This window comes from Sinocyclocheilus rhinocerous, unplaced genomic scaffold, assembly GCF_001515625.1.
Source record: "Sinocyclocheilus rhinocerous isolate Xijiao unplaced genomic scaffold, SAMN03320098_v1.1 scaffold140, whole genome shotgun sequence".
Lineage (NCBI taxonomy): Eukaryota > Metazoa > Chordata > Actinopteri > Cypriniformes > Cyprinidae > Sinocyclocheilus > Sinocyclocheilus rhinocerous.
The window spans coordinates 814,352-841,170 of record NW_015642053.1 but is presented as its reverse complement, the minus strand read 5'-3'; the positions used below and the strand labels follow the sequence as shown (position 1 = coordinate 841,170).

General features: G+C 38.3%; 2 protein-coding genes across 4 annotated transcripts in view; both read right to left on the bottom strand.

Annotated features, from left to right (window-relative positions):
• Positions 1–2,385, bottom strand: part of cep131 (centrosomal protein 131) — a 26,163-nt gene extending 23,778 nt beyond the window's left edge. For all 3 annotated transcript variants that reach the window (XM_016572241.1, XM_016572240.1, XM_016572242.1), the window contains exons 1-3: positions 2,255–2,385; positions 1,174–1,368; positions 524–618 (exon numbers count right to left, since the gene is read on the bottom strand). In XM_016572241.1, the coding sequence (XP_016427727.1) occupies positions 524–618; positions 1,174–1,362 (284 nt within the window). In that variant the 5' untranslated portion in view covers positions 1,363–1,368; positions 2,255–2,385. The remainder of the gene's footprint in view (positions 1–523; positions 619–1,173; positions 1,369–2,254) is intronic.
• Positions 2,386–3,030: 645 nt separating this feature from the next.
• Positions 3,031–26,819, bottom strand: part of LOC107755397 (E3 ubiquitin-protein ligase rnf213-beta-like) — a 29,878-nt gene continuing 6,089 nt past the window's right edge. The window contains exons 17-63 of the mRNA XM_016572179.1: positions 26,095–26,711; positions 25,844–26,003; positions 25,544–25,761; positions 25,260–25,403; positions 24,929–25,081; positions 23,580–24,771; positions 23,010–23,194; positions 22,756–22,905; positions 18,739–22,656; positions 18,473–18,609; positions 18,282–18,380; positions 18,044–18,177; positions 17,837–17,953; positions 17,453–17,502; positions 17,181–17,337; positions 16,947–17,082; positions 16,378–16,566; positions 16,147–16,280; positions 15,820–15,995; positions 15,513–15,716; positions 15,081–15,268; positions 14,849–14,969; positions 14,625–14,725; positions 14,332–14,514; positions 14,059–14,204; positions 13,592–13,691; positions 13,159–13,270; positions 12,557–12,755; positions 12,241–12,431; positions 11,979–12,101; positions 11,441–11,551; positions 10,964–11,206; positions 10,715–10,799; positions 10,589–10,623; positions 10,246–10,494; positions 9,909–10,074; positions 9,400–9,485; positions 8,984–9,220; positions 8,718–8,850; positions 8,531–8,614; positions 6,620–6,800; positions 6,103–6,304; positions 5,934–6,011; positions 5,523–5,720; positions 5,323–5,412; positions 4,298–4,473; positions 3,031–3,460 (exon numbers count right to left, since the gene is read on the bottom strand). Of these exons, the coding sequence (XP_016427665.1) occupies positions 3,325–3,460; positions 4,298–4,473; positions 5,323–5,412; positions 5,523–5,720; positions 5,934–6,011; positions 6,103–6,304; positions 6,620–6,800; positions 8,531–8,614; positions 8,718–8,850; positions 8,984–9,220; positions 9,400–9,485; positions 9,909–10,074; positions 10,246–10,494; positions 10,589–10,623; positions 10,715–10,799; positions 10,964–11,206; positions 11,441–11,551; positions 11,979–12,101; positions 12,241–12,431; positions 12,557–12,755; positions 13,159–13,270; positions 13,592–13,691; positions 14,059–14,204; positions 14,332–14,514; positions 14,625–14,725; positions 14,849–14,969; positions 15,081–15,268; positions 15,513–15,716; positions 15,820–15,995; positions 16,147–16,280; positions 16,378–16,566; positions 16,947–17,082; positions 17,181–17,337; positions 17,453–17,502; positions 17,837–17,953; positions 18,044–18,177; positions 18,282–18,380; positions 18,473–18,609; positions 18,739–22,656; positions 22,756–22,905; positions 23,010–23,194; positions 23,580–24,771; positions 24,929–25,081; positions 25,260–25,403; positions 25,544–25,761; positions 25,844–26,003; positions 26,095–26,711 (12,224 nt within the window). The 3' untranslated portion in view covers positions 3,031–3,324. The remainder of the gene's footprint in view (positions 3,461–4,297; positions 4,474–5,322; positions 5,413–5,522; positions 5,721–5,933; positions 6,012–6,102; positions 6,305–6,619; positions 6,801–8,530; positions 8,615–8,717; positions 8,851–8,983; positions 9,221–9,399; positions 9,486–9,908; positions 10,075–10,245; positions 10,495–10,588; positions 10,624–10,714; positions 10,800–10,963; positions 11,207–11,440; positions 11,552–11,978; positions 12,102–12,240; positions 12,432–12,556; positions 12,756–13,158; positions 13,271–13,591; positions 13,692–14,058; positions 14,205–14,331; positions 14,515–14,624; positions 14,726–14,848; positions 14,970–15,080; positions 15,269–15,512; positions 15,717–15,819; positions 15,996–16,146; positions 16,281–16,377; positions 16,567–16,946; positions 17,083–17,180; positions 17,338–17,452; positions 17,503–17,836; positions 17,954–18,043; positions 18,178–18,281; positions 18,381–18,472; positions 18,610–18,738; positions 22,657–22,755; positions 22,906–23,009; positions 23,195–23,579; positions 24,772–24,928; positions 25,082–25,259; positions 25,404–25,543; positions 25,762–25,843; positions 26,004–26,094; positions 26,712–26,819) is intronic.

The following is a 26,819-nucleotide window of genomic DNA, read 5'->3' as shown; positions in this document are numbered from 1 at the left end:
TTTATTTTAATATATTCGGATAAAAATATTTTAAAAAAAATATATATATTTGAGTTTTTTTCCCCATTAGATTCTCACCAATGCAATACAGTATTTTTAAAACTGTATTATAGCAAATAAATATTATAATTCAATGCTTTTTATAATGTAAATCAGCATAGACTACAGAAAGTACACCATACCATACAAATACTATACAATTTAATATATAGTTATTATTAAATATTATTATATAAACATTAAATGTTATATAGATATAAGAATCTTTATAAAATTTACGGTAATGAGAATTGAGAAGAAAATATATTTAATTATTATGAAAATAATGTCACAAAAAAAATCCTAAACATATACTAAAATAGGATTAATTTTATCAGACAAATTAGATTACATTATATTTATTTAGGATTTTTTTGGTCACCTGGATGTGTTCATTACAAGTTTTGTTCGATTCACCAGCATCAACACCAAAGGAGACAAACTTTCAAAATGGCATGCAAAGGAATGACAGATGGTTCTGTACCTGGGGCTTGTGTTGGCCTGCTGGTTCACCTGTGTGGTGCTGTTGGACCGACGCAGATTCTTAATTGCTCGTGAGCTCCCCAATCCAGCATCAGTCTGCCAACAACAGAGAGTGCAAAGTAGTTACAATACTAGGCCTGCTGAAGACTAAAAACAGGTTTGAAATGGAGCAACTCTCATATAAAGATGCAGTTATGACATTGGGTTAAGAGATAACCAATGCAATTTGATGTTATTGGTGTCCAAACTGCACAATAAATGGCTTTTATTAATTTGTCTGTTCTTACACCAAGTCATTGTAAGGCTTCAGACAACTTGAAATCCAAAGCTTCAAAAACTACATTGTTCCACAAAAAATAGTGTGTAAATAATGAGAGCGGAGATGTGAAATATCCTGTTTTGCATTTGTCTAAATCTTAATAAATGAGTCTCAAAAGGCGAAGACAACAACATGCTGATCAGAAAAGTTGCCTTTATGACAAATGCAAGCCTCCAAGTGACGATGGTGGTATAGATAGTCCACATTTATGCTTTAATTTGCATGGTTATTTCATTAATAAAGTGCTTGTAGGACCATCACTCAATGACCTTATACAAGGGTCACTTACTACCATCTTCTTGATCATTACACAATCTTCTAGCCAGACTCACCAAAGTGTTTCGCTTCCCCCGGCCATCACTGGCCACAGACACAGATATGGATCGAGAGAAGTGTTTTCCAGGTGAAGCGCTGCTGGGTCTGCGGCCCATTGTGAGCTGAGAGCCGGTCAGGCTGAGGTCCAGGGCGTCTCCAGCTGCCCCTGTCTGGACGGATGCAGATGGACTGCGAGTTGTATGCATATTAAACTGATGGACACAGAAGAGGATTCAATCATAAAAACTGACAAATGCACACAAAAAACAAGACACAACCAACACAGGGGATGCTGGATATTGTCAGGATTCCCAAAACTTTGTGACCAATGAATTTCCATGATTTTTCCAATTTCTAGACATTACCAAATAAGTATTTAAATAAAAATGTGTATATCTACACTGATGAAATATTTTACAGCTGAGCATAACTAGAAACACTTATATTCACTATACACATTTCCATCACAGATTTCCCAGCCATGTGTTCCATTAGCATTTCCATTATATTTCTAGGTTTTCCATGACAGACTGATCCTCTGGATCAGAAGCAGGGTGAAAACATTAAATAATAGCAGGTCAGTATTTTATTTCAACAAAAATACTGTAAAAGATGATGTTGAACGCAACAAGTAAAGCCATCCACATATGTGTTTCTATGGTAACAAATTCAAAGCATCTACACTTTCCATCATATATCATATTTCCAAACACTTTTTGGGTTACCTAAATAGTTTAAAATATTCTCTTTGTATACTGAAAATAATCTATATTTAAATGAAGATATAAATAAATCCTTAATGTAACAGTCTAGGTCTTTCTATCATGATAATCTACAGTTCAAACATACAAAAACAAAGACATTTAACACCAAAGGCCTCCTCCGGCATCGGCACAAAACTGATGAGGGTCAATACACAATACACTGCCTTTGAGAAATATGCAAAAATATAAACAAAGATGTTTAACTGAATAGTTACTGTGCGCTAATACATTGGTTCAGCTATGGCGAAACTGCCTTTCTTGCACCACTTCTTGCTGGCTTCACATGATAAACACGATGAATACAGCAGGATTAAACGGTCAATTCATTGCTTACCTTCTCTAAATTGTCCACATCAAATGAAGAAACAGTATTGATCCAAATTAGAGCGTCGTTATTCGCGTTCGGAGCGTCTGACAGTGATTTCTCATCTGTCTCTTAACTCCACAGCGCATCATTGGCAACCAGAAAACATACAGGAACTCCGCCCATTGAGTTTTGATTAGTGGAGGACGGAGCGTTCTAGTGATCTGATTGGCTGCTTGGGTGTATCTTTTAGACTGATGGCTGAAAGAGGCGTGACGAAAAGGCAAGGTTGGTAGGCGTGCTGCACCGGCGGCAGATGTGGCGTCTGTGATTAATAATTTAAGATGACTTCTTGTGTGAGGGAGTTTTAAAGGTGACATACTAATTAAACGAATAATTATAACTACCTTTTGATATACCATAAAAAAAAAAACAGGTAATGTTAGCACATCTGAATTAGGACATTTAGGCTATCCATACAATAGTAACGTTAGTCCAAGAAAAAAACATCGTCTTATATTCGGGTCAATACGGTATTAAACATGGCAAAAATGACTTTACTTACTTAACGTTGTATTTTATAAAATAATTTTAATTTAATAAAAAAAAAAGAACTCTTGTTAATTTCAGTTTCTGGAACAATTTCACAATACTACTAAACAATTGGACAAGTTTTCATATATTGTGAATACAAAACAAATTTGTCACAATGTAAACACACTGTTGATCAATAATACAACTTTATTTGGCTCTGATTAATAGTGTGGAGCATATAGTGTTACAGCAATACAGTAGGCTATTGTTTAATTAATTCTTGTTCCCTGAATCAAATATTTACACAAATCTCTAAAACAAACAAAAAAAGTCCTCAACTATATGAAGACATATTCAAAGTTCTAAAGAGTAAACATAGATTATTTTAATCAACTGGTTTAACAATATAAAGACAAGAAAGATTTAGAGGGTTGGAATGAGTCATAAATCTGTCCTATACAACAGACATGACAAAGGCAGCAACATCTGACAAAAAATATTAAAGCAGTCCAAATCGTTTCACATTTGTATTATTCATTTTGGTTTGGCTCTTTCAGAAGATCTTTTCAGTGTTTGAACTCCACTGCAAGCCTCCAGATTTCTGCTGCTTTAGCCAAGGTGATTTCCTCTGGAAGATTATTTAAACCAGGAAAAGAGGTGATGTTCTTCTCCTCCAAATGGCATTCCATGGTGGACCTGATGCTATGTTGTGAAAGAGAAAGGAGGAGGGGTGTTCAGTGGTGTGGTTTAGGATCAACAGTTAGCACTGGATTCTATTGTTCTCAGCACACGCATTCCTTTTCATTCCAACCAGCTGCCTGCTCAGTAGTTGACTAGAGCAGGGCACACTGACAGATGGGAGCCTGGAGGGGTCGAAGTGTGCCTCTCTTGGGTCTAAAAGCCCACAGGTCTCCAGGGAATGACTAGGTTGTGATTGAAAGTGGCTGTTCTGAGGAAAAACTTCAAAGACCCTTATGTCTCTTTGTGTTGTAGTACTTGGTAGTAAATGCTATAGGATCTTTTTACTGTAGATGCATTTGCTTTGGGTGCCAGAACATTTCCTGACTTTTTATTTTGAGAATAATTACCCTGAACAATGGCATTTAAGTGTACAACATTCAGAATTGGATTGATGTTTACAATCACAAGCCAGATTAAAAAAGTTAGCCTATATGTTTCAGTAATTCAATTTTAAAATGCATTATTATACAGTTCTTTAAAATACTTGACTAGAATTTTGCAGTATGTTTTTGTACAATGTTTGTCATATAATTCTGTGGTTTAATATTACAAATTCATTTTTTAATAAGTATTTCATATCCATTTATTTATTTGTTTGATAATTAGCTGAGTCCCAATCACCCTGTGAAGGTTTGAAAGTATTTTGTAATAATAACTGGCTCATCACACTATCCCATATAATATTTATTATATCTTTTTATCTTTATATATTTATTATATATATATATATATATTATCAGATGGCTGGAATGCTGGGCAAATAATATGAAAATGTGACAAAATAAGAGCAGTTCTTACTCCCAGTGTGGCGCGAAGCCTTCTTCAACAGTGCTGTTGGTCTTGAGCTGAAGGATCTCATGTAGCTCCAAAGAGAAAATGTCAGTATCTGTGAGCCCAAGGAAAACCTTCACTTGCTTTCTTTCCTCTGAAGTCAATTTATCTCTGAAGTCTTCAGACAGTCGCTGGAATGGATCCTGCAAAATTGTGCATTGAAAGATTTAAAGTAAATTACAGAAATCATAATATACCTGACCAATAAGGATTCAAACATCATGAATATGTACCAGAATGAAGCTTAAATGTCTCAATGTATTGTTTAACTAAGCAATATTGTCCAGCTATTCACAAAAGCCTGGGTTAAAAGTCTTTGAACTGTTGATGGCACACACTCTCTTGTTAAAACTGGGCACACTCCGACTAACACTTTCCCTTGGATTTACAACCCTTGTATGTCCACTCTCTCTATTGTTTAGGGTCAATCAGAGGAGGTCAGTAGAGGTTAGCAGTAATGGGGTCAGTTTAGTGACAGGCTAAATAGCTGAACAGAAGGAGGGAATTAGAAATTAGCTGCCAGTACAATGAATGCACAGTGAAAACATTCAATCTGTCTTAAGTTATTCATGCATACACTACCATTCAAAAGTTTAGGGTGTTTATTATTTTTATTTATTTATTTAGATGAATAGGAAGTTCAAAAGGTAAGCATTCATTTTAAATATATATATCTTTTGTAACATTATAAATATCTTTACTGTCACTTCTGAAAAATGTAATGCATTCTTGCTGAATAAATTTAAAAAAAAATTTTACTGAACGGTGGTGTATTTTATTCTAAAGAAATTATTTGGAGGGCTATATTTAGAGCATTTTGTTATGATCAAAACCTGTGTTGAAGCATGCTTCCTATTGTCTAGGGACAGCAGAAGAAAACAAATACGAGAAATTGGAATGTAATTACTTCATAGATTAGATGTAAAAATACTATGTGATTGGTATTATTGATATGCAGTACTAGATGTCAAAAAAGCTGAATGTCAAATTACCTGTCCTTTCCTTATCATCTGTTCACTCTTCCAGCAGGTAAGGAGCTGCCAGGTGGCTGTGCACTGACTAAGCCGGTTTTCTTTTAAAGCCTGTGAATCAAATGACAGAAGCAGATAGATTATACACGCTGATAGTAAAGTGGCAAAATACCTGCTTGGTTAAATTTCCTTTAAGTTACTACTTTAAACGCATGTCTCACCTCAGCTATGGTGCTTGAGATGTGTTGGTCCATTTTCAAGGAAACTTTCAGATAGGACAGAAGCAGATCTTGCGGGTGTCCACCAGTTTTACCTAGGAAACGAAGCCCAATCTCCACGGCATAAACTGCGTCACACACATCGGTGAATGAACGTAGCATTGATCTCATGGAACTGAGCACAGAGGCCTTGAGTGGTTCCTGTAAATCAGATAGGAAAAATGAGGCTTCCTTAAGAAGAAAATGAGCAGTCTATTGAACAAATACATATTTATAATTATATTATATTATATTAATAGAATTATATATTATTATATTTCTACAGTATGTCACCATTAACCTAGAGGCATTTGCTCTGCTGAGGCCTACTGTTTTTAGTAAACTGAACGAAGCACAGAGACTGAAGAAAATTACCTGAGGTATTTTGGCTCTGACCTCATTGAGGACTTCTATAAAATTCTGATGTTGTCTTCTCAGGTATTTATCAGTGTCCTGCATGAAATTCTCAGTGTTTAGCAACCAATGAATCTGGTCATATATTTAACATTAGTATGAAAACAAGTTTTAAAATGTGTAGACTCACTGTTTGAATGCGTGGTTTGCCTGCAAAAAATCGTCTGCTGAGTTCTCTCTCAATAGCCTCATGATCATAGGAGCTCACTGTTTGCTGACCCTTCTCTAGTGTGTAATGGCAGTTAGCTAACACCAGAGGGAGCAACTCCTTTTCTGGGTGACACAGGGCAAGTTGGCTCTCAGACAGCGCTGCCAGTGGCACTTTATAGTCACTGTAAGAGGAAATGCAATTGGCATGCATTAATAAGAAGCACAAAAATTAGAATGATTTCTGAAGGATCATGTGACACTGAAGACTGGAGTAATGATGCTGAAAATTCAGCTTTGACATCACAGGAAAAAACTACATTTTAAAATATAATAAAATAGAAAATAGCCATTTTAAATTGTAATAATATTTCACAATATTACTGTATTTTGATCAAATAAATTCAACCTTGGCGAGCATGAGAGACTTCAAAACAAAAACATAAAAATCTTACAAACCCGAAAAGTTTGTGTGCGCACACTCCTTCTCAAATACACACCTGTCTTCCTGGTGACAGAGTTTTCTGGCTTCTCGCACAAGACTGTTGTGTGTCTCAGACAGGAGATCTATGATTGCGTGGAGACATGAACCTGGCCCGTGACGACTCAAGGAGAGAAACTGCCCAGAGCTTTCTTTAGTTATTTCTTTTTCATAAAGTGTAGGATCCAAACCCAAAGAAGCTAAAATAATGAAACAATATCATACTGTACTTTACAATGATGCCTAGACTCACTTGTAGTATTTAAATGTTTGATTTTAGTTTTAAGAGTTTTTTATTTAAAGCTGCAGTAAATTTTTCTGGTTAAAAAAATTTCCGAAATCAATTTTTGAGCAAGTACATAACCAGCCAGTGTTCAAAACTAGCGCCTTACCTTTCACAATGGTAAGCTTATAATAATGCTTTCTAATTTGAGTGGTACTGGTAGGTTTTCGCGGGAAATTGGAGCATGCTGCTGCGTCATTATGTCATGTCTGTAAACATAAAGAAGTTGTCCCGGCTACTAGGCTATATCACATGTGAGGATGCTGCAGGTGGAGGATCATTTATAGTCTTTTCTCAAAGCAGCTGGAATAATTACATTTATCATTTTGATGGAGCATTTTAATCCAGAAAGGATTATGCGTTTATGAAACACATGTGAATGAAATTATATTATATTCCGGTTTTAAATGTGCATCTGATTACAGATAGCCTATGTGGGATTACACAAGTTTTGTATTTTAAAGAGAACCAGTTCTAAGGAAGAATAATTTGTTTTTTGGGATAAAGGAATTTCTTTATATGAAATACGAATGGTATAACAACTAGAGATTAGACTGTACATGAATTAAAATCTACATGCAATGCTAATACAAACTACATACATGTAGTCATGCAATGCTGATGTTGTTAGAATGAACAATTTGCGAACAAAGTATAACAATAATAATAATTTGCACGGTTTGATGTGATATGAACTAACCGATCTTTAGATTTATTAATCACCATTGGTAGCGCAATTTATTGTAATCCTTTATTTTCCTCAGTTGGTCAGAACAAAAGTGGCAGACTTGTTACTTCTTCAGATGACAATATCCAGTGAAAATTCTTATTTGGGTCATACTTCAAAGACGTAGAATCTGTGATTCCAAAGTACAGTTTCCACACCGGTGCACTGACTGACAGCCACACATACACCTCAAAATATCAGATTCATCCGTGTTGAGGAGCCATTCCAGTGCACACAGAGCCGATCCTCCCTATACGCAAAATACGCAAGCTGCGTAGGGCCCCCGAAACACCAGGGGGCCCCCTTGCTCTCAAAGATGATTTAATTTTAGTTTCGTTTTTGACCAGAGGTTATGAAAACATGAATGATCGTTTCTGTTAATGTGGTGCGCTGTCGCCCTTTCTACGTAAAAATCAGTCAAATCATGTAATGTGAATGTCGTACGTCTTGCTCGACACAAAAAAAAAAACGAGTTGAAAGCGCACCGAGCCGCGGAAGAGACACTGTTTCTCAAGCGCTTTCCGTGAGCACGATTCATGAAGGAGTGAAACACGGACAAATGCGTTTCATTCATTCGTTCATAACCACTCATACCCCACACCATCGCCCCCGCCGACACCGTTTTGCGTAGGGCCCCCAGAAGTCTAGGATCGGCACTGAGTGCACAACCCACTTAAAGAAAATAATTCCGCAAATAACTACAATTGCAAGTTTCAAACAGAAGTGGCGACAAAGAGGCAAAACTTATGGACTGCAGCTTTAAACAAAATAGTATAGAATTTTAAATATTGTCCATTTAGTGGCTTATAACGGCCAGTTTAATAATTATCATGGGTTCGACTCACAGGAAATACATAATGATAAATACTGAATGCATAAAACATCTCGCAAATTCCACATGTAAAACTCTAACAGCTTACCATTATTGGATATTTCCATTCTGAGTTGGTTCCACACCTTCATGAAGATCTCTACTCTTTCCGACAATAATTTCTTCTGATGGCCTATTTTCAAACACAAATTAGAGTACAGTAATATTACATACAAAAATCCATCAATTTATCAAGCAACTAGCTATCTCCTCTAGTGAGTATAAGTATGACATACCAGCAGGAATGCATTGCAGCAGTGAAGCGATGGTGTCGGTCTGGGTCTCAGAGCCTGGAGGAAGCACTTTCATAAGATCAGACAACAAAGCAGCAAGAGCCGGCAAATGGTTCAGCTGTCTTATGCAGTGCACCTAAAAAAACAGACAAACACACAGGAGTATAATTTGGAAACATGCTTAAAGACAACATGAAACTATGTGCGCAACTTGCGTAAGGTGACACAAGGGCCTGGATAATTGTTTTATATGTCTTCAGTGAACTAACCTTATTGATAAAAAGGGTAAGCAGGGGTGCTTGACTCTGGTTTATTTGCTGTGAGAAGCTTTCCACTGTTAGGACAGGTGAGGGGCTCCAGAAGGCAGAGTGGTGGGTGGGGCAGTTAGTGGGGAGATGAAGGATTTTTTGAGGGTCTCCTCTCAGCACCTTCATCAGGGGACTGTTAGAAAGTTGATTATCAGCTGCAATCAGATCCTGTGCTCTTCCCAACATCCTGTTCAAATCCTGAAAACAGAGACTTGGTTGACTGAAGCAATTATATGCCTTTAACGTGGTTATTTATACTCACTCTATTTATTTAGTTTATTAAGGTTATTTGTGCTTTTCAAATAAATGGTTTAAATGTATCCCATTCTTTTCAAATGGTTCACACATTCCTGATATTCAGCAGTATCAAGACTGACCTGTAAAACAGGACTGATGGCAGTTTTACAGACTGTGGTCTCCCACTGCTCTCTGGACTTGCGAGTTGACAGATCCACATCAGCACCTGGTTAAGACAAAAAATATCAAACATAGGGTTTCGTGTTGCGCAGTTCGTTGAAGCATTGCTATGTTAACTATAACTAAACTAAAAAACATTTACGGTAATTGAAAAGCTGAAATATAATAAAATATAAATATTCAATATTTAAATATTGCATACATATACATATATACATATATATATAGTATATATATGATATTAAAAAACTAGCTCAAATTAAAATGAAAACTGAAAATTTGTAAATAAAAGATTTACAATTCAAAATATTTATAAATACCACAAAGTATTGAAATAATACTAAAATAAATACTAAGAAACAATGAATTTTGTTTGCATGTTATGCTCTTCTTTGTTACTATTATATAAGTAAAATGCATGCGATACTAAGTTCAAGCAGGTTTATCTTTAGTCAAGATTAAAAGATACCTGAGGTGGTCTGTAGAAACTTGCTGAAGATTAGATGAATTATAATGGCAGAGTCATCTAAGTTAAGATTTAAAGTCTTCCCAAGAACCTCCAAGTCCTTCTCAAGATGTTGCCATAGGAACTCATAGACATCATTAACATTTGGAAGGATCATATTTCTGATGCCCTGTGAAGAACCAAAGCCTTTAGAAAGCCTTTGTTTTTATTCTCTAACACTAGTGGCTCACTAACTGATTTTCAGTAGTTGGCATTATGTAGACAAAGGGAGTTGGCACGCAATACAACATTTATCAGCAGGTATTAAGTGAACTTTCAGGGTTCCTTCAAACTTTTTTACCTGTTGGTGGTGAATGGCTCCTTGCAACATGGCCAGGTGAAGACAGAGACGGAGGACACAGGACTGTGCTGAAGTGAGATTCCTGTTTGGGGCTTCAGACCGGTTTTCAGCATGTCCCAGTATATGTCCAGGTCGTGTCATGTCAGGGATTCCATGAGCTTCAATAAAGCCTTCAACTGGTTTATGGTTCTGGCCTCCTATACGGACTCCACAAGTGGCACAATTTGACAAAGCCACTGGTTTGCCACACTAAAGAAAATGGAGAAAATGAAATGACCGTTATCAATTTCCCAGACAACGGTACCAGTTTATTCAAATAAAAGTGAAAGAAAATGCATCTCACCTCTCCCACAAAGCATGCATGACCATTATAACACACTGCAAAGCAGGAAGGAAAGACACAATCTATTAGGCAGGTGGCATTTAAGGAAATATTTTTATTTTCACTTCATGCACAAGACACACTCACAGTACATCTTCAGGTTTTTCTCTCCAGCGAGCCACTGCCGGGCCTCACTGGTAGTGTCATCAGGCATTGTGGGTAGGAAGGCTCCCTGAGGAAGAGTAGAGAAACATAGCAATTTTATCATCATCGTGACCAATTCAAAAACCACAGTGCATGACCATCATGAAAAATAAAGAGTGTTCGCATAAAATCAAACGCAAATCACTCCAATCTCACTCCAATAATTTGTATTATTCACGAAAAAGCCCTTACTGTCATATTCTGAGGTTGAGAGGCAATATTGAAAAGGGGACTCAGCAGCCTGTTTCCACTGTAAAACACTGCACTCGCATGCACCATGAGCTCCAGCACAGGACGATGCTTAGCAGGTAAACCTGCTCTGAGACTCAGGTAAGATCCTGGACCTCCAATCTCATTGGACAAGAGAGCAGTGCAGAGCTGTCTGGCATGTCCTGTGATGTTCTCTCTAATAACCTCCTCCAAGAACCTGATCTCCTGTTGACAGAGAGGAAAATGTAGGTGTTTAGGTCTGCCAGTGTTTTGCCTAATTTTTCTGAATCTCATAAAGTAAAGGCATGTATGCTCAAACACGTTACTTTTGCAAGTTGGATGAAGTTCTGATGAACATCACAATAATACTTAATACAAATTTAGTCCTACATGGATTCTAGTTGAATTCTGAATCCTCACTAGTGATTAATAAAATCATACAGTCTAACCAACACTTACCTGTGCTTGAGGATATATAGCTTTTTCAGGTGACATGAAGCGACAAGTGACCTGCCTGAACACAGCCAGAGTCAGCAGGACATTTTTCACTGGGCCTGAACCACCCATTGCCTGAAAGAAAGAAAAAGAAAACATTCAGGCTCTGAATGATCAAATGTAACAGTAACATTTCTATTTCAAATATATGCTGTTATTTTGGACTTTCTATTCATCAAAGAATAGAAAAACAGTACCACAGTTTCCATAAAAATATTGATAACAATAAAAAAAAAATTCTTGAGCACCAAATCAGCATATTAGAATGATTTCTTGAAGAAAATGTGACCCTGAAGACTGGAGTAATGATGCTTTGCCATCACAGGAATATATTGATTTAAAAATATATTTATATAAAAAACACACACTTTATATTGTCTGTCAAATGTGTTCATAATTAGACATCCGTCAAATAAAATCACATCATTAACCATTAGAGGTTTGCTCACAAAATAATGTTTTGTGTGTGTGTTGTTTATTTAATACAGATGTAGACTCTGACCCGTAATGCTTCTTTGAGTCCATTTGTTGTGCCTTCCTGCATTGCTTCTCCCACTCCATCTCTAAGAGTGCGGTATGACTGACCACAACACAAGAAACGATCCACCTCTGCAGGAATCAACCTCTGTAGAAGAGAAAACATACAATTATCATAGAGCTGCTTTTTTAATTAAAGAATAATTTTTAACCAACAAACTCAATTTTAATATATATCTCTACAATATTAAAAAACACCCTACGCAACATTATTTGAATGGCCGTACATGAAGCCGTAGTATCTCTGCAGGGAAGATCCATTCATAATCAGTGCTGCTGATCAGTGCTTGCAGACAGTCCATGCCAGCATGCCTGTTGAGTGCTCGAAGCAGGTAAACTCTGTACCAGTCATTGTTACCGTATTCAAACACAGCCTTCACCTGCTCCAAAAGCTTTAGCTCAACTTCCTCAAAATTATCTGAAAGACACCAAACACAGAAAGTTTGCACAATAAAATGTTATTGCACAAAGACATGTTATTCATTTAAGCATTGCAATATACCCTAACTGCCATGAACTGGTCAGAGCAGAAGCCCCTCGTACCAGATCTTTTGCTGATAGCTTGGGACAGGATCCTGGCAGCAGAGTCCAGACACATTCTGAGGTGACCCATAGACAGTAGAAACTCTGCTGGGTCATTCTGTCTGCTAGGTGTCTGTTTACGAGCCAGTCGGCTAAGGAAGTTTGAGTTCTCCTTCAGATGTCTATGATCTCCATTTAATCCAGAACAAAACAGAGAATCCTGGATAAATAACAAATCTGCTTTTAGAAACAAACATGCCGATTTTAGATAATGAATGTGGCTGAAAGTGCAATACAACTAACGGTGATTATACTTCATAAAAAAGAAAAGTTTTTGGTGCATTTGCTAAGATACTTTGGATGGCTGCTAAGGTGTTGCCAGGTAGTTGCTTACTGGTCCAAAACAAAAGTCTTGCCATATGCTTTGGGCCCATGGGATTTTTCACCAATTTTGTTGGCCAACCAAAATCATAAAAATAATCACACTTGATGAATCATACATGTCCGTGGTAAAAAAGTGGCTTAAGTGCCAAATATAGTAAAAGTTAAACTTGCCTTAGCAAGCACCATTAATAAGTGAATACATGATACAAAGACACCTGGGATACTTGATTATGACACACCTGGAAACAGTTAACAAAGAGCCGGTAGAGTTCAGTTCTGTCCTCCTGGTCCAGAAGCTTGTTCTCCAGGTTTTCTAAGTACTTTTGCATATGCTTCTTCACCTGTTTGAAGCTGAAGAGATTATCTTATTGCAAAATGTTCTTGATGAGAGTAAAGGCCAATTCACATTGCACCAACAAACACCGACCAGCGTGGACAAACACCAGATTACAGCACGTCACTTCCATGACAAATGGCAAATACACCGATCTAACAAGACCAGACGAAGTGTCTGTTGCCCTTAGTCGGCGTCTGTCAGTGTAGTGCGAATTGGCCTTAAACAAAACTCTGTGGACTGTATATGAAGACAATACTGCATATTTAATGTCGTAAACAAAAGGTCACAAATTTCCTGGATGTGTTAATGTGTATGAGTTGTCTGTATTGGAGCACCTGTATTGCAGAAGAAGTTTTGGCAGCACAGAGCGCACCACAGGGCTCTGGTCAACACACTCCAGGAATGGGGTGAGCTCTCTGGTCTTATAAACATCTCCTGTAATGTATCCAGACAATTAAACAAACATAAAAAAAAGCTAATTATAGAGTAAATCACTCTTTGTATATCTTTTCAATGAATTTGTTGTTTTGATTCACATAATTAGACTGAATGATTCGTTCACAAACTCAATGAACCATTCATTGCAGATTATTATGACTTAAATGGCCTGTTTGGCCACCAAGCTATTGTATAATTTCAGAAGACTTGGAATATAGAATGCAAGATGCATGAACCAGTGATATGAAATTTTAATTCTAAATTTACTTCCTTTTTGAAGCTTGAAAGCTCCAGTTCTTGTTTATTGTAATTGCACTTTAGTGTACAGTTTGCAATGAAATATTCCACAAGGAAATCCACCCGCCTTGTGCCAAAATGAGGAGAGAGAAAAGCAGTTCCACCAGGTCTTCTGGGGGATCTTGAGCATCAGTCAGACAGAATCGAGAAACCAGCTCCAGGAAAAAGGCGTTACAGCATTTTCTTATTTCTTTATGCTGCTTCAGGGCTAAGCTGTAACAGATACAAATTTAGACAGTTCACAATATATCAACAACAGTAAAGAAGCTAATTGTTCCTTGTATACCCATTCAGTCTAAATGGGTGTCTGAGCTTACCAAGAACAAAGAATTAAACTCACTCTATAGCTGTAGAGACAGTGGGCCGGTAGTTGTTCGACAGAGGTTCCCTGCACATGGGACAGAAGTCCGCTCCTTCCTTCACTGTAGATTTCCTCAGACAGGACAGACAAAACACATGCTCACAAGGAAGCACAGCGGGCTCTGACAGATCTGACAGACAGACAGAGCACTTCACACCATATCTGAGAAGAAAAAGTATACAGAAAATAAGTAATGAAAGGGTTTATTGTCACATGGTTTTAAATGAAATCAATTATACCATATGATATAATACAGCTCAATTCAAGTGTACCGCAGTTCTCTGCTGATGGATTCCTCGTGGTAATCATTAAGTATGCGAATAATTTGCTGAAGATTATCTTTGCTCCTCAAATCAGGAAAATCTTCCATTAGCTGTGAGAGAGGAAATATAAGCAGTATATGTGCTAAGATCTTTTGGGGTGAGGGGGCTTCAAGGGACTTCAGCATACCAATGTCTCCTCCAAATGTAATAAACAAAGCAGAGTCTGGACTCACCCCATGTAACTGACTGCAGTGTTTCAGAGTCAGTGCTTTTATCCGGTCATCTCCCACTTTCATCCTGACGACAACCTTTTCAATGAAAGCAGCCACTAGCAACATCCCCTGCCACACTGATCTATGGAAATAAAACAAAAGAGTTTATGTAAGCTTTTGATATCTTTTTAAACATGAAATCATGTTTTCAAATTATACTGTTTTCTAAATCTGCAATATTCTTCATTCTCACTTTATAGTGTCCAGGTGTTTGAGACAGCCAGGGCTGCAGAGGGCGCTGTAGGCAGTACTAAGCACTCTTTCTAAACACGGCTGAAGTTGCTCAACTCTTTGCAAGAAGGTCTGGCATTCAGTTATTGATGTTACAGGTAGGAGCTTTGTTTCTTCAACACAGATACCAACAGCTAGAATGTCCCCACACTGTAATAAAACAGAACAACAAGATCTAAATATTGTCTCATTAGTATTAATTTAGTAGTTTGGTTACACACACTGGTCTCTGACTCACTGGTAATTATTTTGCTACATAACAGTAGCTTAAATAGGCACTGGAATCTAAGTCACCAGCATGTCTAACTAAAAATATTTGCTGGTGAACAGACTAAAATAAGCCATTCTGAATCTGAATCAACTTGGAAATTCATGCTGCACTCCTGCTCCTCACCATATCAGGGCTTTCTCTCTTTAATTTTTCTCGCTGGATGATGCGGACCAGCTGAGGGTTGAGCTGAAGGGCATGGGATAATGTGTCCAGGCGTGAGCTGTAGATTTGAGCTGCTGCAAGGATCCACGATGGAGAAACCTCAGGAGTTACTGACATCTCCATCTGCAGAGCAGACACACAACCCAGCACTGCACTACGAAAGACCTGTAAGCAAAATCAAACACACCCATAGACATCCACATTAGAACATGAAATATGAGATTGTGAAAACAAATGTTGCCAGCCTTATAAAACCTATGTATCTCACCCCATGCTCTTCCTCCGATTGGATTTTGAATGACAGAAGAACATAATCAGTCAAGTAGCGCTGACCCAGCTCAACTTTCTCTCCCTCTGACAGTTTCTGAATATAGCTGCCCAGTCCACTGCCCGATACAGCACTAACAAACTGCTGAATCCTCCCTTTGATGTCTTGCTCAGAGCCTGAGAAAAAATTTAAAAACGTGGAGTATGCTTATACTGTTTTGCATGATCTTGCAAAACAACAGGAGTTTTATGTAAAAGACGTAGCTATATGTGATATCTGGTTATCTAACTGGCCAACTGTAGTCAGACACAAATCAAAAGGCCTCACCTCGTACAAACTCTGATTCCTCCCATAAACTCTGGCAGTATGTTTTTATCAGCCAGCTAAAAGGAGCAGTACAAGGCCGTTCTACTCCTCCAATAAACAGGTGACACTGCACATTAATCTCCTGATCTGGAGCACTAAAGGGAGAAATCCACCTCATCAGTTACATTTAGACATTTAAAAACATTTAATGCCTCATTTAATCATAAGCAGGTTTCATATATTTAAAAATACCTTGGATTTTGTGAGACGGTTAAGTCAAGGAGCTGTTGATCTTCAAAGATATCCAGCCAGAACTGGACCAGACCCTCACTGAGCCCTTCTCCATACAGTAGGTATAAGTTGCAGTCCCTGTCCAACACTTCTAGAACTCGGGCAAACACTGGAGTCAAAACACCCTGTAGGTTGCGCCACAAAGTGTGCCTGAACACAAACACAGAAATGTCTTGCTAGCTTGTTAGTTATCTCTAATCTAATTTTTATTTATCTCATGCTGTTGATTGCTAATACCAGACATGACAGCATTTGGTAGGGAAGAAGTATGGGATTATTTTAAAGGCCTTGTGCAAGGCTTGCAAATAACAATTCTACTGTATTTTTATTCCCAATTCAAAGTAGTTCCACACCATTATTTTCTCCACGCAAGTTTTAATTTTCTGACATTTTTATCCAACCCCTTTTGATTGACATGAAATAATCATTCCTAAGCATCAGCTTTTTTAAACATCTGAGATAGATAGATAGATAGATAGATAGACAGACAGACAGACAACAGATTGTTAATGCTGGTTGCATTACAGTACCGAAGTGTTCCACCTTCCTGCAGAGCTTCACGGTTCTTTGCCACTTTATAAACCCAGTCGTCAGCATTAGGAATCAGTTCCTCCTTCCGCATTAGTGAAAACACCAGCCTCCTTAGCAACACTTCCTGGAACCGTACTGAAAATTCATATAAACATGAATTTGTGACTTAAGCTTATAATTTCTTATGGTTTCTATTTTCAGCAGTACTTTACATATACAGTACAGGGGCTGACCTCTTATCCACCTAGGGTCCCCTCCCAGAAGGCCAAACAATATGTTCATGCGCTCCACACTCCTGGAGGTTTTTTTGCCAGTATCTCTCAGCAATGAAACAGCTTTCTGGGTGCAGGAACTCAATAAAGACAAACTGTGTAGATGCACTGAATCTCCCTGACAACCAATTAAACACAGCATTTCTGTCAGGAGGTATGAAATTATTTCTGATATAGCACATCTCTGATGTATATGTTTAATCAAATCTATTGCGAGCTTAAAGAATTTTTACCCTCTCACTTCCTGGTCCACTTGTACCAATTTCCTCTGATTTGTTGGCATCTGTATAAAATATACAGAATATATATACTTTCTTTTGAAAAAAGACAATGTGAGTTGTGCAAAGGTTACAAAACATGGTGTTGCTAGGGTGTTCTAGGCATTTTAAGACCCTAAATATGGCTTGTGTCTTTCCTTCAGTGCAAGTCTGTGGGATTTGTATCGTCCATCAGGTAGAAATTTTAAGATGAATCACTAACACTTCACCTCACAACAAGCTGCATTGATTTGAGGTATAATTTCATGTTACATTTTTTTTTCTTATATACAAAAATTTAGGGGAATTGTTTAATAGTCAAAGTTGCTGGCAGCTATTGGTCACTGGTACCTTACATACCTGACACGACTTTCTGGGAGATGAGTTTACTTATAGGTATTCCACAAAAAGCCTTAAGATTTAAGGTCATGTCACTGGAATCACTGAGGTCATCAATATGTGCAGACAGCCAAACTCCTTTAGTAAAAATACACTTGATAAGAATGGTTATTTGACAATATCTAAATACACTGCAAAAGTTTCACCTGCCAAAATTAATACACTAACCTCCTTGAAAGCCAATGTACTTGTTGCTTCTTGTTCTACAATGCTCCCCAATTCGGGAGAGCTTTGTGATAAACACAGTATAGAAGTTGCACTCATCTGACTTTAAGGACAAGATTTCATTCATGGTACAGTACCTAACGTAAGAAGAGTGACAGATAAAATGTCATTAGATTCTGACTCCTGTTATTTGGGTTGTTAATAAATTGAAATCTGATTTAAACAGCATCAAAGGACCTACTTTGCTGAAGCAATAAGTTCATTTTTGCACAAAGACTCTTCCATGTCCATCTGAACCACAAGAATGTGCAGAGAAAGTCCAGATTCCCTCAGGAAAGACCTTTGGAAAAAGAGGTACAATGTTTTAGAAATTGTTGACCATTTGTTGTGAAAGGTACTGAATAAAGTCAACAAAAATAATATAAACATTACCGTATCTTGCTGCAAAAAGAAGCTTCTGTGTCAAATTGGTGTAAAGAGAGCAGAAGAAACTGCTCAGTGGTCAAGCCCAAGGCTGGGGCAAGATTTCTCACATCAGCTTCAGTGAGAAGATTGGAGAACGTGGTTACCTGGTTACAGAAATATTCATTGATTTTGCAAGGTAAATTGGTAGAGATAAGACATTAAATCAAGTACACATTGCTTAAAATCTTTAACAAGAATATGCATTGGTAAACTTCTACAAAAGTAAACATTACCTCCAAGAATCTGTTCTTGTCCTGTTGATTTTTGTTCAGATGGTTGTCTAATAGGTCTCTGAGAGATTGATGGCTTTGCTGATGAAAATACATTCTCTGAAGTTTGTCTTTCTCCTGATTTCCAAATTCTGAATACTTTAATCTAAGTACTGAGTCTGGTGAGGCACAATTCAAGAGAAGGCTTTTGGCCATTTCATAGACTTGCTCTTCCTCATCCATGGTTTTGTTTGAGTCCAAGCTGTCTCTTGCCTCAGTGTCAACAGGATCTTCATCATACATTTTCACAAGTTCAGAAGCATATCCAAGAGTCTCAGTGTCTTCATAAACTTCTGCATCCTGTACCTTGTTGTCAACTTCCATTGAGGCACCTTCTCCTTCCATTTGCACCTCCTCCTCATCAAGGAATTTGTTCTTTTCCTCTTGAGACTCTGTCACATCTTCATCAATGTGATGAGCCTCACTTTCCTCTTTCTTCATGTATACATCCTTGGCCACATTAATATTAGAGCCTTCTTTACTTGGTTCACTGATTTCATTATTGCACTTGGGAATGCAATGGAGTTCATTGTTTTGAGCAGCTTTATCATGGCCCTGTTTTTGTATTTTCTCTAAAGCCTGCAGAAGTGCACTGGCACAAACATCCCCATGGAACCCAACAAAGGCATCTGATAAGCTGAATTTTGCTTCAGTGGATTGATGAACTTTTGAGAAGTCTTCTACCCACTGTTTGAGTTTTTCCAAAACTCTGTGCTGCCAGGGAGTCAAATCCGTACTCCTATCAACTTTGTGCTTCTCCAGTCTGTTTTTAAGTGGAACAGGAAACTTTTTGTAGACTTTTTCCTGGTCCTCCACCACAACCAGTCTGAAGTCTTTGTGAACTCGACACTTTACTCTATGAGAACCAAGTCCCAAGTCAACATAATTCTGTCCACTGAAGCAGACATAGTATTGATTCAAGGCATCATACAGGCTCTCATACAAATTGAGGAGATTCAATAGGATGACTGTTCGGCCTGTCTCCATGCATGCCTTTATTCTACTCACATTGCGACATATCTGGGCATACTCCTGGTCTTTGGGAAATCCTGATCCAAAGACAATTTCAGGGCATATATAGTTCTCCTTGGAGAAAATGTGGTGTTGGATAATGTACAAGGCAACATTGTTAGTTGTGAGCAAAAGAAGGTACCGGCACTCTTTGTCACTGTTGCGGTCAAGATTTTGTTCAATCATTTTCAGTGTACTTGGCCTTTGGACTTCAGTGTTCTGGAAGATGTCCCGAAAGTAATCAAGAGGATCAAAATCATCCCTTTGTCCACTGAAGTTTCTCAACACAGCCTCTGCCAACTCACTGTCAGATGGTTCTTGATCTGAACTGTTGACTGTTGCAAAAATCATTTTCATCAAGCTATAATAATCTCGGAGTCCAAAGAACTGTTCACCGTCAGTTTTACAGATGTCTAGGTAGCCCTTTGCCAACTTTGGCAGGAGGTGCTTGATTTTGGGAAGAATGATATTATGGGAGGATGAGCAGATTCCCTCTGCCGTCTCTACTAAGTCTTTCTCACTTGGGTCCCAACGAGACACAAAAATACCTCTGTTCATTTTTGCTGGATCGAGAGCCCAGTTTGAGATTCCAACAAATCCAACCTTCATATGTGGATCTGGGTTATCGCTGTCTACGCATCCATCCTCTAGAAGAGGATGCAATGTCTTCAGTGGCATCTGAGGAGAGTCCTCTGCAAGTCCTATTTCATCTAGAACAACTACTGACACATACTCATCAAAATTTTTGTCCTTTTGGAAACGGGCACAGTTCCGAAAGGTTCCAATGATTCCTTCAGGGCTTGAGTGAGGGCTGCATTGAAAAGACACCATATGAACTTCCTTGAGTTTCTTGAATAAGTCACAGTGAGAGGCCTGACGCTGCATTGCATCTGCTACAACAGTCTTGGCAAGAGATTTTGAGCTCCCTGGCTTGCCAACCAGAAAGAGTGGAATTCTCAACTCAATGCAGACCACCATGAGGAAGACATTTTCTTTCAAAGCCAGATTTTTGGCAATTGTATCTCTTGTTTGGATTTTCTCAAGAAAAAAGTCTTGGCATGAAGTTATCTCCTGCTCCAGTGACTCTTTGGAGTTGAACGGACAAGGAAAGCATTTGCTCATAGTTGCTAGGTATGTCCCTTTGTTTTCAAGTGATGGGTAATAGCAAACACCCATAGCAAGCACCAAGCACTTCAAAGTCATCAGCTCAGTTTCATTCCTGTGGCAACCAGGAAAAAGATCAACTCCGTGGTTGTAAAACCAAACTAGGACACACATTGATCTCTCCACATCCCTAAGACTTACAAAGCTGCATTCATCTGCTTGTCTGCGCATGTATCTTTGAGAGGCAGCCAAAACTTTTGTGATCACACTCTGGTATGCACGGGGCAATCCATGATCTGTCATTTGTTTCTGCACAATTTGACAGATATAAGAGAACTCAGATGAATCACTTAATTGTCCAAAATCCCATACCAGGGGCACCATGCTTGGGGGTAAAGGGTGTACACGGTACACAAGCTGTCTCATGGGAACTTTGCCAAGGCGATCCTCTGTTTCTTCAGCTTTCACTCTGTATCCTAGCCCAGCACGCTCCAAGCGATCAATCATTCTGGGTGTGTGTCTTCTGTATGGATTGCAGGCAGCAATTATTTTCAGACCAGAATTTTTCTTCAAAGGGTACCCTTGTACAGCTTTGTCACATAGCACTTCCTTAATGGCGAATATTGCTTCGGTTGTGTTGGCTTCATCAAAAAACAAAACTGTGTCAAGTTCATATTTTTGACGGTTGTCCTGAGCAAGTTCTTCTGCTTCTCGCACCTTCCTATAGATTACCTCAGAAGTAGTGCCTCCATGAACTTTGACTAGTTTCATGTTTTCAACATCTCTGCCTTCACGTTGCAGATCACAGAGAAAGCGTATAAGCCGCGTCTTCCCACAACCAGTTTCTCCCATGATGATCACTGGAATCTCACATCGGAATCTCATATGAATAGCCAACATCTTCATGATATTGTCAGTAGTGAGTTCATATGTAGGGTCTGGATCAAATTTTCCTTTTTCCCAGCCTTTTTTGGCACCAACAACAAAGGAAATTTTTTGAATCTTGTCTTCCCTTGACAGGTCATCAAAGTTCTCAGAAAGCTTAATTCTTTGTCGCTCAATGTCTGAAAAGAGCTCTTGTGTCATCACATTTCCCATTAACACTTTGCCACTTCTTGGATCAACTGCATTAAGAATTGTGCCAAATTTCTGCACATGGAATCCTAAGAAAGACATGGTGCAATGGTCAGCATTGAAAAAGATGTATGGGTGAGGTTCATTCTCCCATCGTTTTCGAATAAATAGTTTAGCTAGGATATCTTCCTCATCCTCATTCTCAGAGAAAAAGGTGGGGCTCTCATCAGAGATGTCAATGGATGGAGAGGCAAAGTCTCGAGCCATGTGAATCATGAATTTTACTATGAAGTCCTTGAAGCCACTTAAATTGTCAGCAAGGAAGTTTGGATCACAGAACAAAGAATTCTCACAGTCTTTAAGCTGCAGGTTAAGAAACCAAGTAAAGTGCTTTAATTCTGCCCATGATGGGTCTTTCAGGCCGTAGTTTGATAAAAGATGATGGAGACAGTCAACCGGATCACCTTCTACAGACTGAGCTTGATATTTGAAACGGTCCATGTTCACATTCCTGTTGAATCTTCTCAAGTATTGGTAGGGTCTCTGAATGGCCTCACTTTTAAACTCTTCATTATCCATCAGTGGATCTAAGGATGTGTAACCCCCTTTTTTTCTCTTGATCTCCAAAGCTTTGACATCTTTAGGAGGTTTGCAGAAGATAGTAGGAAGTGCATGCAAAAACCCATTGGTTATCTGTAAAAAACAAAACAAAACAAAAAACGGTTAATGCCTGTAGCTCAACAATTGTTCAAAGAACAAAAAGTTACCAAAATGGAAAAAGTAGGTTTGCACCTCAATCTGGGTTTGACTTTTTTGAACTTGCTGAAGTGCTTCAATCGCCACCAAGTGAGCTGCATTTCTCCTCCATATAGTTCCTTTGCTGTCACTAAGACATCCTAGAATAAGTAATTTGAATAGGAATTCCTCCAAGCCATGACGTAACTGATATAAAAAGAAATGTAGTGAAACAAATTATAAGTGACCCACAGTTAGTACTGTATATAATAGTGCATGTTATAGTATAGCATGTTTTTCATAAAACCTACTGCTGCAATATCAATGTGCAACAGCACAGGGTCCTGCTCTCTCAGTGGAGCTAGTCTTTCAGACAGGGTTTGGACAAATCCATCCATGTCAACGCAGGGCTCGATGAGTCTGATTGTTAGACAGGTGGCTGTTGGAAACTCTTTTTTGAACTGCTCAAATAGACGCTTGACATATAGTGACTTTCCTGCACCAATAATAGGAAAAAATTATAGAGAAATAGAAAAGAGTATCAGCATAATGTTTGGTAACAATTTCACCATACTGTATTTAACAACATGAAACGCAACCTATTTTACTTCCACAACGTGATATACTCAATGACAACTTTTTAGGAAACATAGATGGTTGGAGGAAAGGGATTTAAAAATAAGAGGGAATTATAACATCAGCCCAGAAAATAAAGCCCCTTAAAATGCAATTACAAAGCAAATTATTACAGCTTGATAAAACACTTTTTTTCAATAACATGCACCTATAAATCATGCACAAAAAAAAAAATGCATAAAAAAAAATAAAAAAGAGTACATTTTGCTCATGTTGACTTAAATATACAAAAATCTAAAACATACCAACAGCTGGACGTTCAGATGAAATCATCCAGACGGAGAGTTGTCCTGGATAGACTTCTGAGTAGGGAACAAGCTCAGACGGGATACGGAAGTGATGGCGAAGATAGTTTTTTATTCTTTCTGTAGATATACTCAGACCTGTTTGTACTTTATAGTTGCTGAAGAAGGAAGGAACATATCTATCCTGGTTTACAGGACAGACCATCACTAGACGGTAATGAGGCCCAGCACTCCTTTCCAGTGTCTCAAAGCATTCCACCAGTGCCACGCTCACATCATAAGTCAGTGAACCTGGATTGACCAGCGTGTATATCTTCTGATGATTGCTTGCAGTGCCTTGGGATCCTAGACATCGGCGGAGGAAAATCTCCACCTCCTCTTCAGTTGTCTCCTCCTGGCACATTAATACCTCATCAGTTGTTGGAAGAGGATGCTCTTGATTCTCTGTGTAAAAAGACAGAGTTGTGCTAATCAAGTCCACAACAGGGCACTGGACAAGGTTTGGCCTTCCCTCTTGTAGAATAGGAGGTATCTTGCGTTTGATGTGCATTTGATTCATGTCAGACAGATTGGAGAGGAATCGTCCAAGTGTTTCGAGATCCACATGGTGGGTAAGGAACCTGGACATGTTCTCTTTAAATTGCTGCCACAGGTCCTCTAAGCATTCAGTATCAACATCTAGTAAACTGAAGCTCAAATGCAGGTCAAAATCACTGTTTTGTTCTGATTCCTCTGCCATGTCATCTTGCACCATATATTCTGTCTCTGTTGCTTTTTCAAAGGCCTCTCGTATGTCATTTAAGTTACAATCTGGTTTAATAGGAGTCAAAAGATGCCACATTTGTTGTGGCACAGGTTTCCTTTTGATGCTAATGCTGTTGATCCATTCGCAAAGAAAAACAATTTGCTCTGAGGTGTAATGATTCAGTGCGTAGTTCTGAGAGCGTGTCTTAGTTAAGTGGTTACACCAATCTTTATGAAAGTTCTCCAGAGAGCGACACAGTTTTTGAAGCTCCTCTTTAACCTCACCATGATATACAACACACTTGCTCAACTGGGTAAAGCTAACTTGAATGCAGGGTTGATCTTGGTCGTTGCATGTTATCTGTGCCCCCCAGTTTCGAAAGAGCATATTGCCCGATGTGCGCAACTGAAGGAGGATGCGGCCCATCCTCTGGACTCCTTCAAAAACCTACAAGATGAAAATAGAGATAAGTCTCCAAAAAACTAATGCCAATTTCTTTGAATAATCTGATGCAAATATAGAGATCTTAATTGGAACTTTATGTTTTCAGAGATCAAAAGTTTAATATTTCTTGGCTGGTGGACAGTTGTGATAATGGACCTACTTGAGTAAACTTGTTGACTTGCTCCCTTCCATGCTCCCCTTTAGAAGACATCAGCATGAGCTTATTCTGTAGCTCTAGGAGTTCATTAAGATTGTATGTCTTTTCTTGTTCATTCTTTGTCACCTTCACGCAAAACACATTGTCCAAACCTGTCTACAAACATATCACAACAAGACACTGTTTTTTTACTATACAGATGTTCACAAACTTGCCTATCGCACAGCATGTCTGCTTAATGAAATATTTTAACTGATTTAAAGAAACGTTTTTGTGGAAATGTTTAAAAAAAAGTCTGAAATTAAGCATAATTTTTATACTAGTATCTACTCACTTTCCCATTGAAATCTTCAGGCCAGCCCACATGATACACGCCTCCAGTGTTGATATCTGAGGCCATGGACAAAGACGATTGCTCAACAGAGCCATAAGTCTCCCTTAAACCTTTCAGCCAATCCAACCACCGCCTGGAGTCTACCTGTATACAAGATTTAAATTTAAAGTCTTAAATTGAATTAAAAAGAAGCATAATTCAACACCTATTAAATGGAACATTAGAGGTGTACAGAACAATTTAAATTAAATTATTGTATTAGTTAATTGTTTGCAGAAACTAACCAATTTATCCACGAGTTTCTTATCTTTGTCAAGGATGTCCAATACTTGCTTAGCACAGTCAATAAACTCTTCAAATCCTGCATTTTTTGGTAGTGAGTAAAGCAAAGGGCCATAGCCCATCACAACAGTCTCGAAACTGGCTAGCCTATCAGTGTCTGCATCATTCTCCCCAGCAGAAATTGAGGCCAGTTCCATAAAGGTTTTCAAGTCTCTTAAACCTAGATGAAACATATTAAATATGAAGATTTTTTTCCACACTACAACACTATAAAACAGATAAATCCCCCAAAAAAATCTTACTTGGAATTTGCGTTTTGACCCATTTGATCAGAGTATCACTTTCCAAGAAAGCCTTCAGGCAGGCTGTGTGCTGGCATTTGACATCTGCCAGTTTTTGCCTGGCTCTAATGAGGTCATCACTCAGCGAACCCAGAGTGTTTTGTTTGAAGGAGTCATCTCTCTATATATAGAAGAATAAAATGTTCACAAATCTAAACAAACATACATACATGCTTAATATAATACAATCGCAATAATGATTGGTTTATTACCACTTGAATCAGGCTCTGAATATGGCTGAAGTCTCCTTGTAATTCCAAGTTATCTTTGATTTTCAATATGACCTCAGCAGATTCCGCAGCATGGTGAAGGCGTCTGTATTCCTGAATCTGACTGAGCCGATCCTCTGGCCAGTTTACATTCAGAAATTGATAGCTTTTCAGCATAGTTGCCATCAAAGTAAGCTCTTTCTTTAAACGATCTCCTTCACCCCTGTCCCCACACCATTTCAAAGCTTGGTCCACCTCTTTAAAAGAAGTTGCTCCAACTGCAATCCGTAGACCAAGGTTGAGGAAGTTTGTGAGACAAGGTTTCCAGATTCTGTCATGGACGTCTGTAAGGTCTAGTGACAAAAGCTGAGGACCAGGCATAAAATATTCGGTTGCCTTTTCTAGCCATAAAGACAGAAGAAGGTCGCTGGTCTTCACTTCATACATCTCCCGTGCCATGTCTAGGACTTGCAGATCAACATTGTAGAATAACACTCGCCTTGTGTTGTTTTTGTCAAGATCCTCTTTGGAGAAATATGTCTGCACTTCCACCAGTTTGTCCAGAGTTACCATCTGCAGGTTGGTTTTGACCATGTCTTCTAGCGAAGAAACCTCTGGTACTGAGGCAAAATTATGACATTTTTAAAATATATATATAACATTATAATTTTATCTAAATCTTCAGAGAGCTTCATAAAAGACTTGACAAATGTTTTTATGTTTAATGC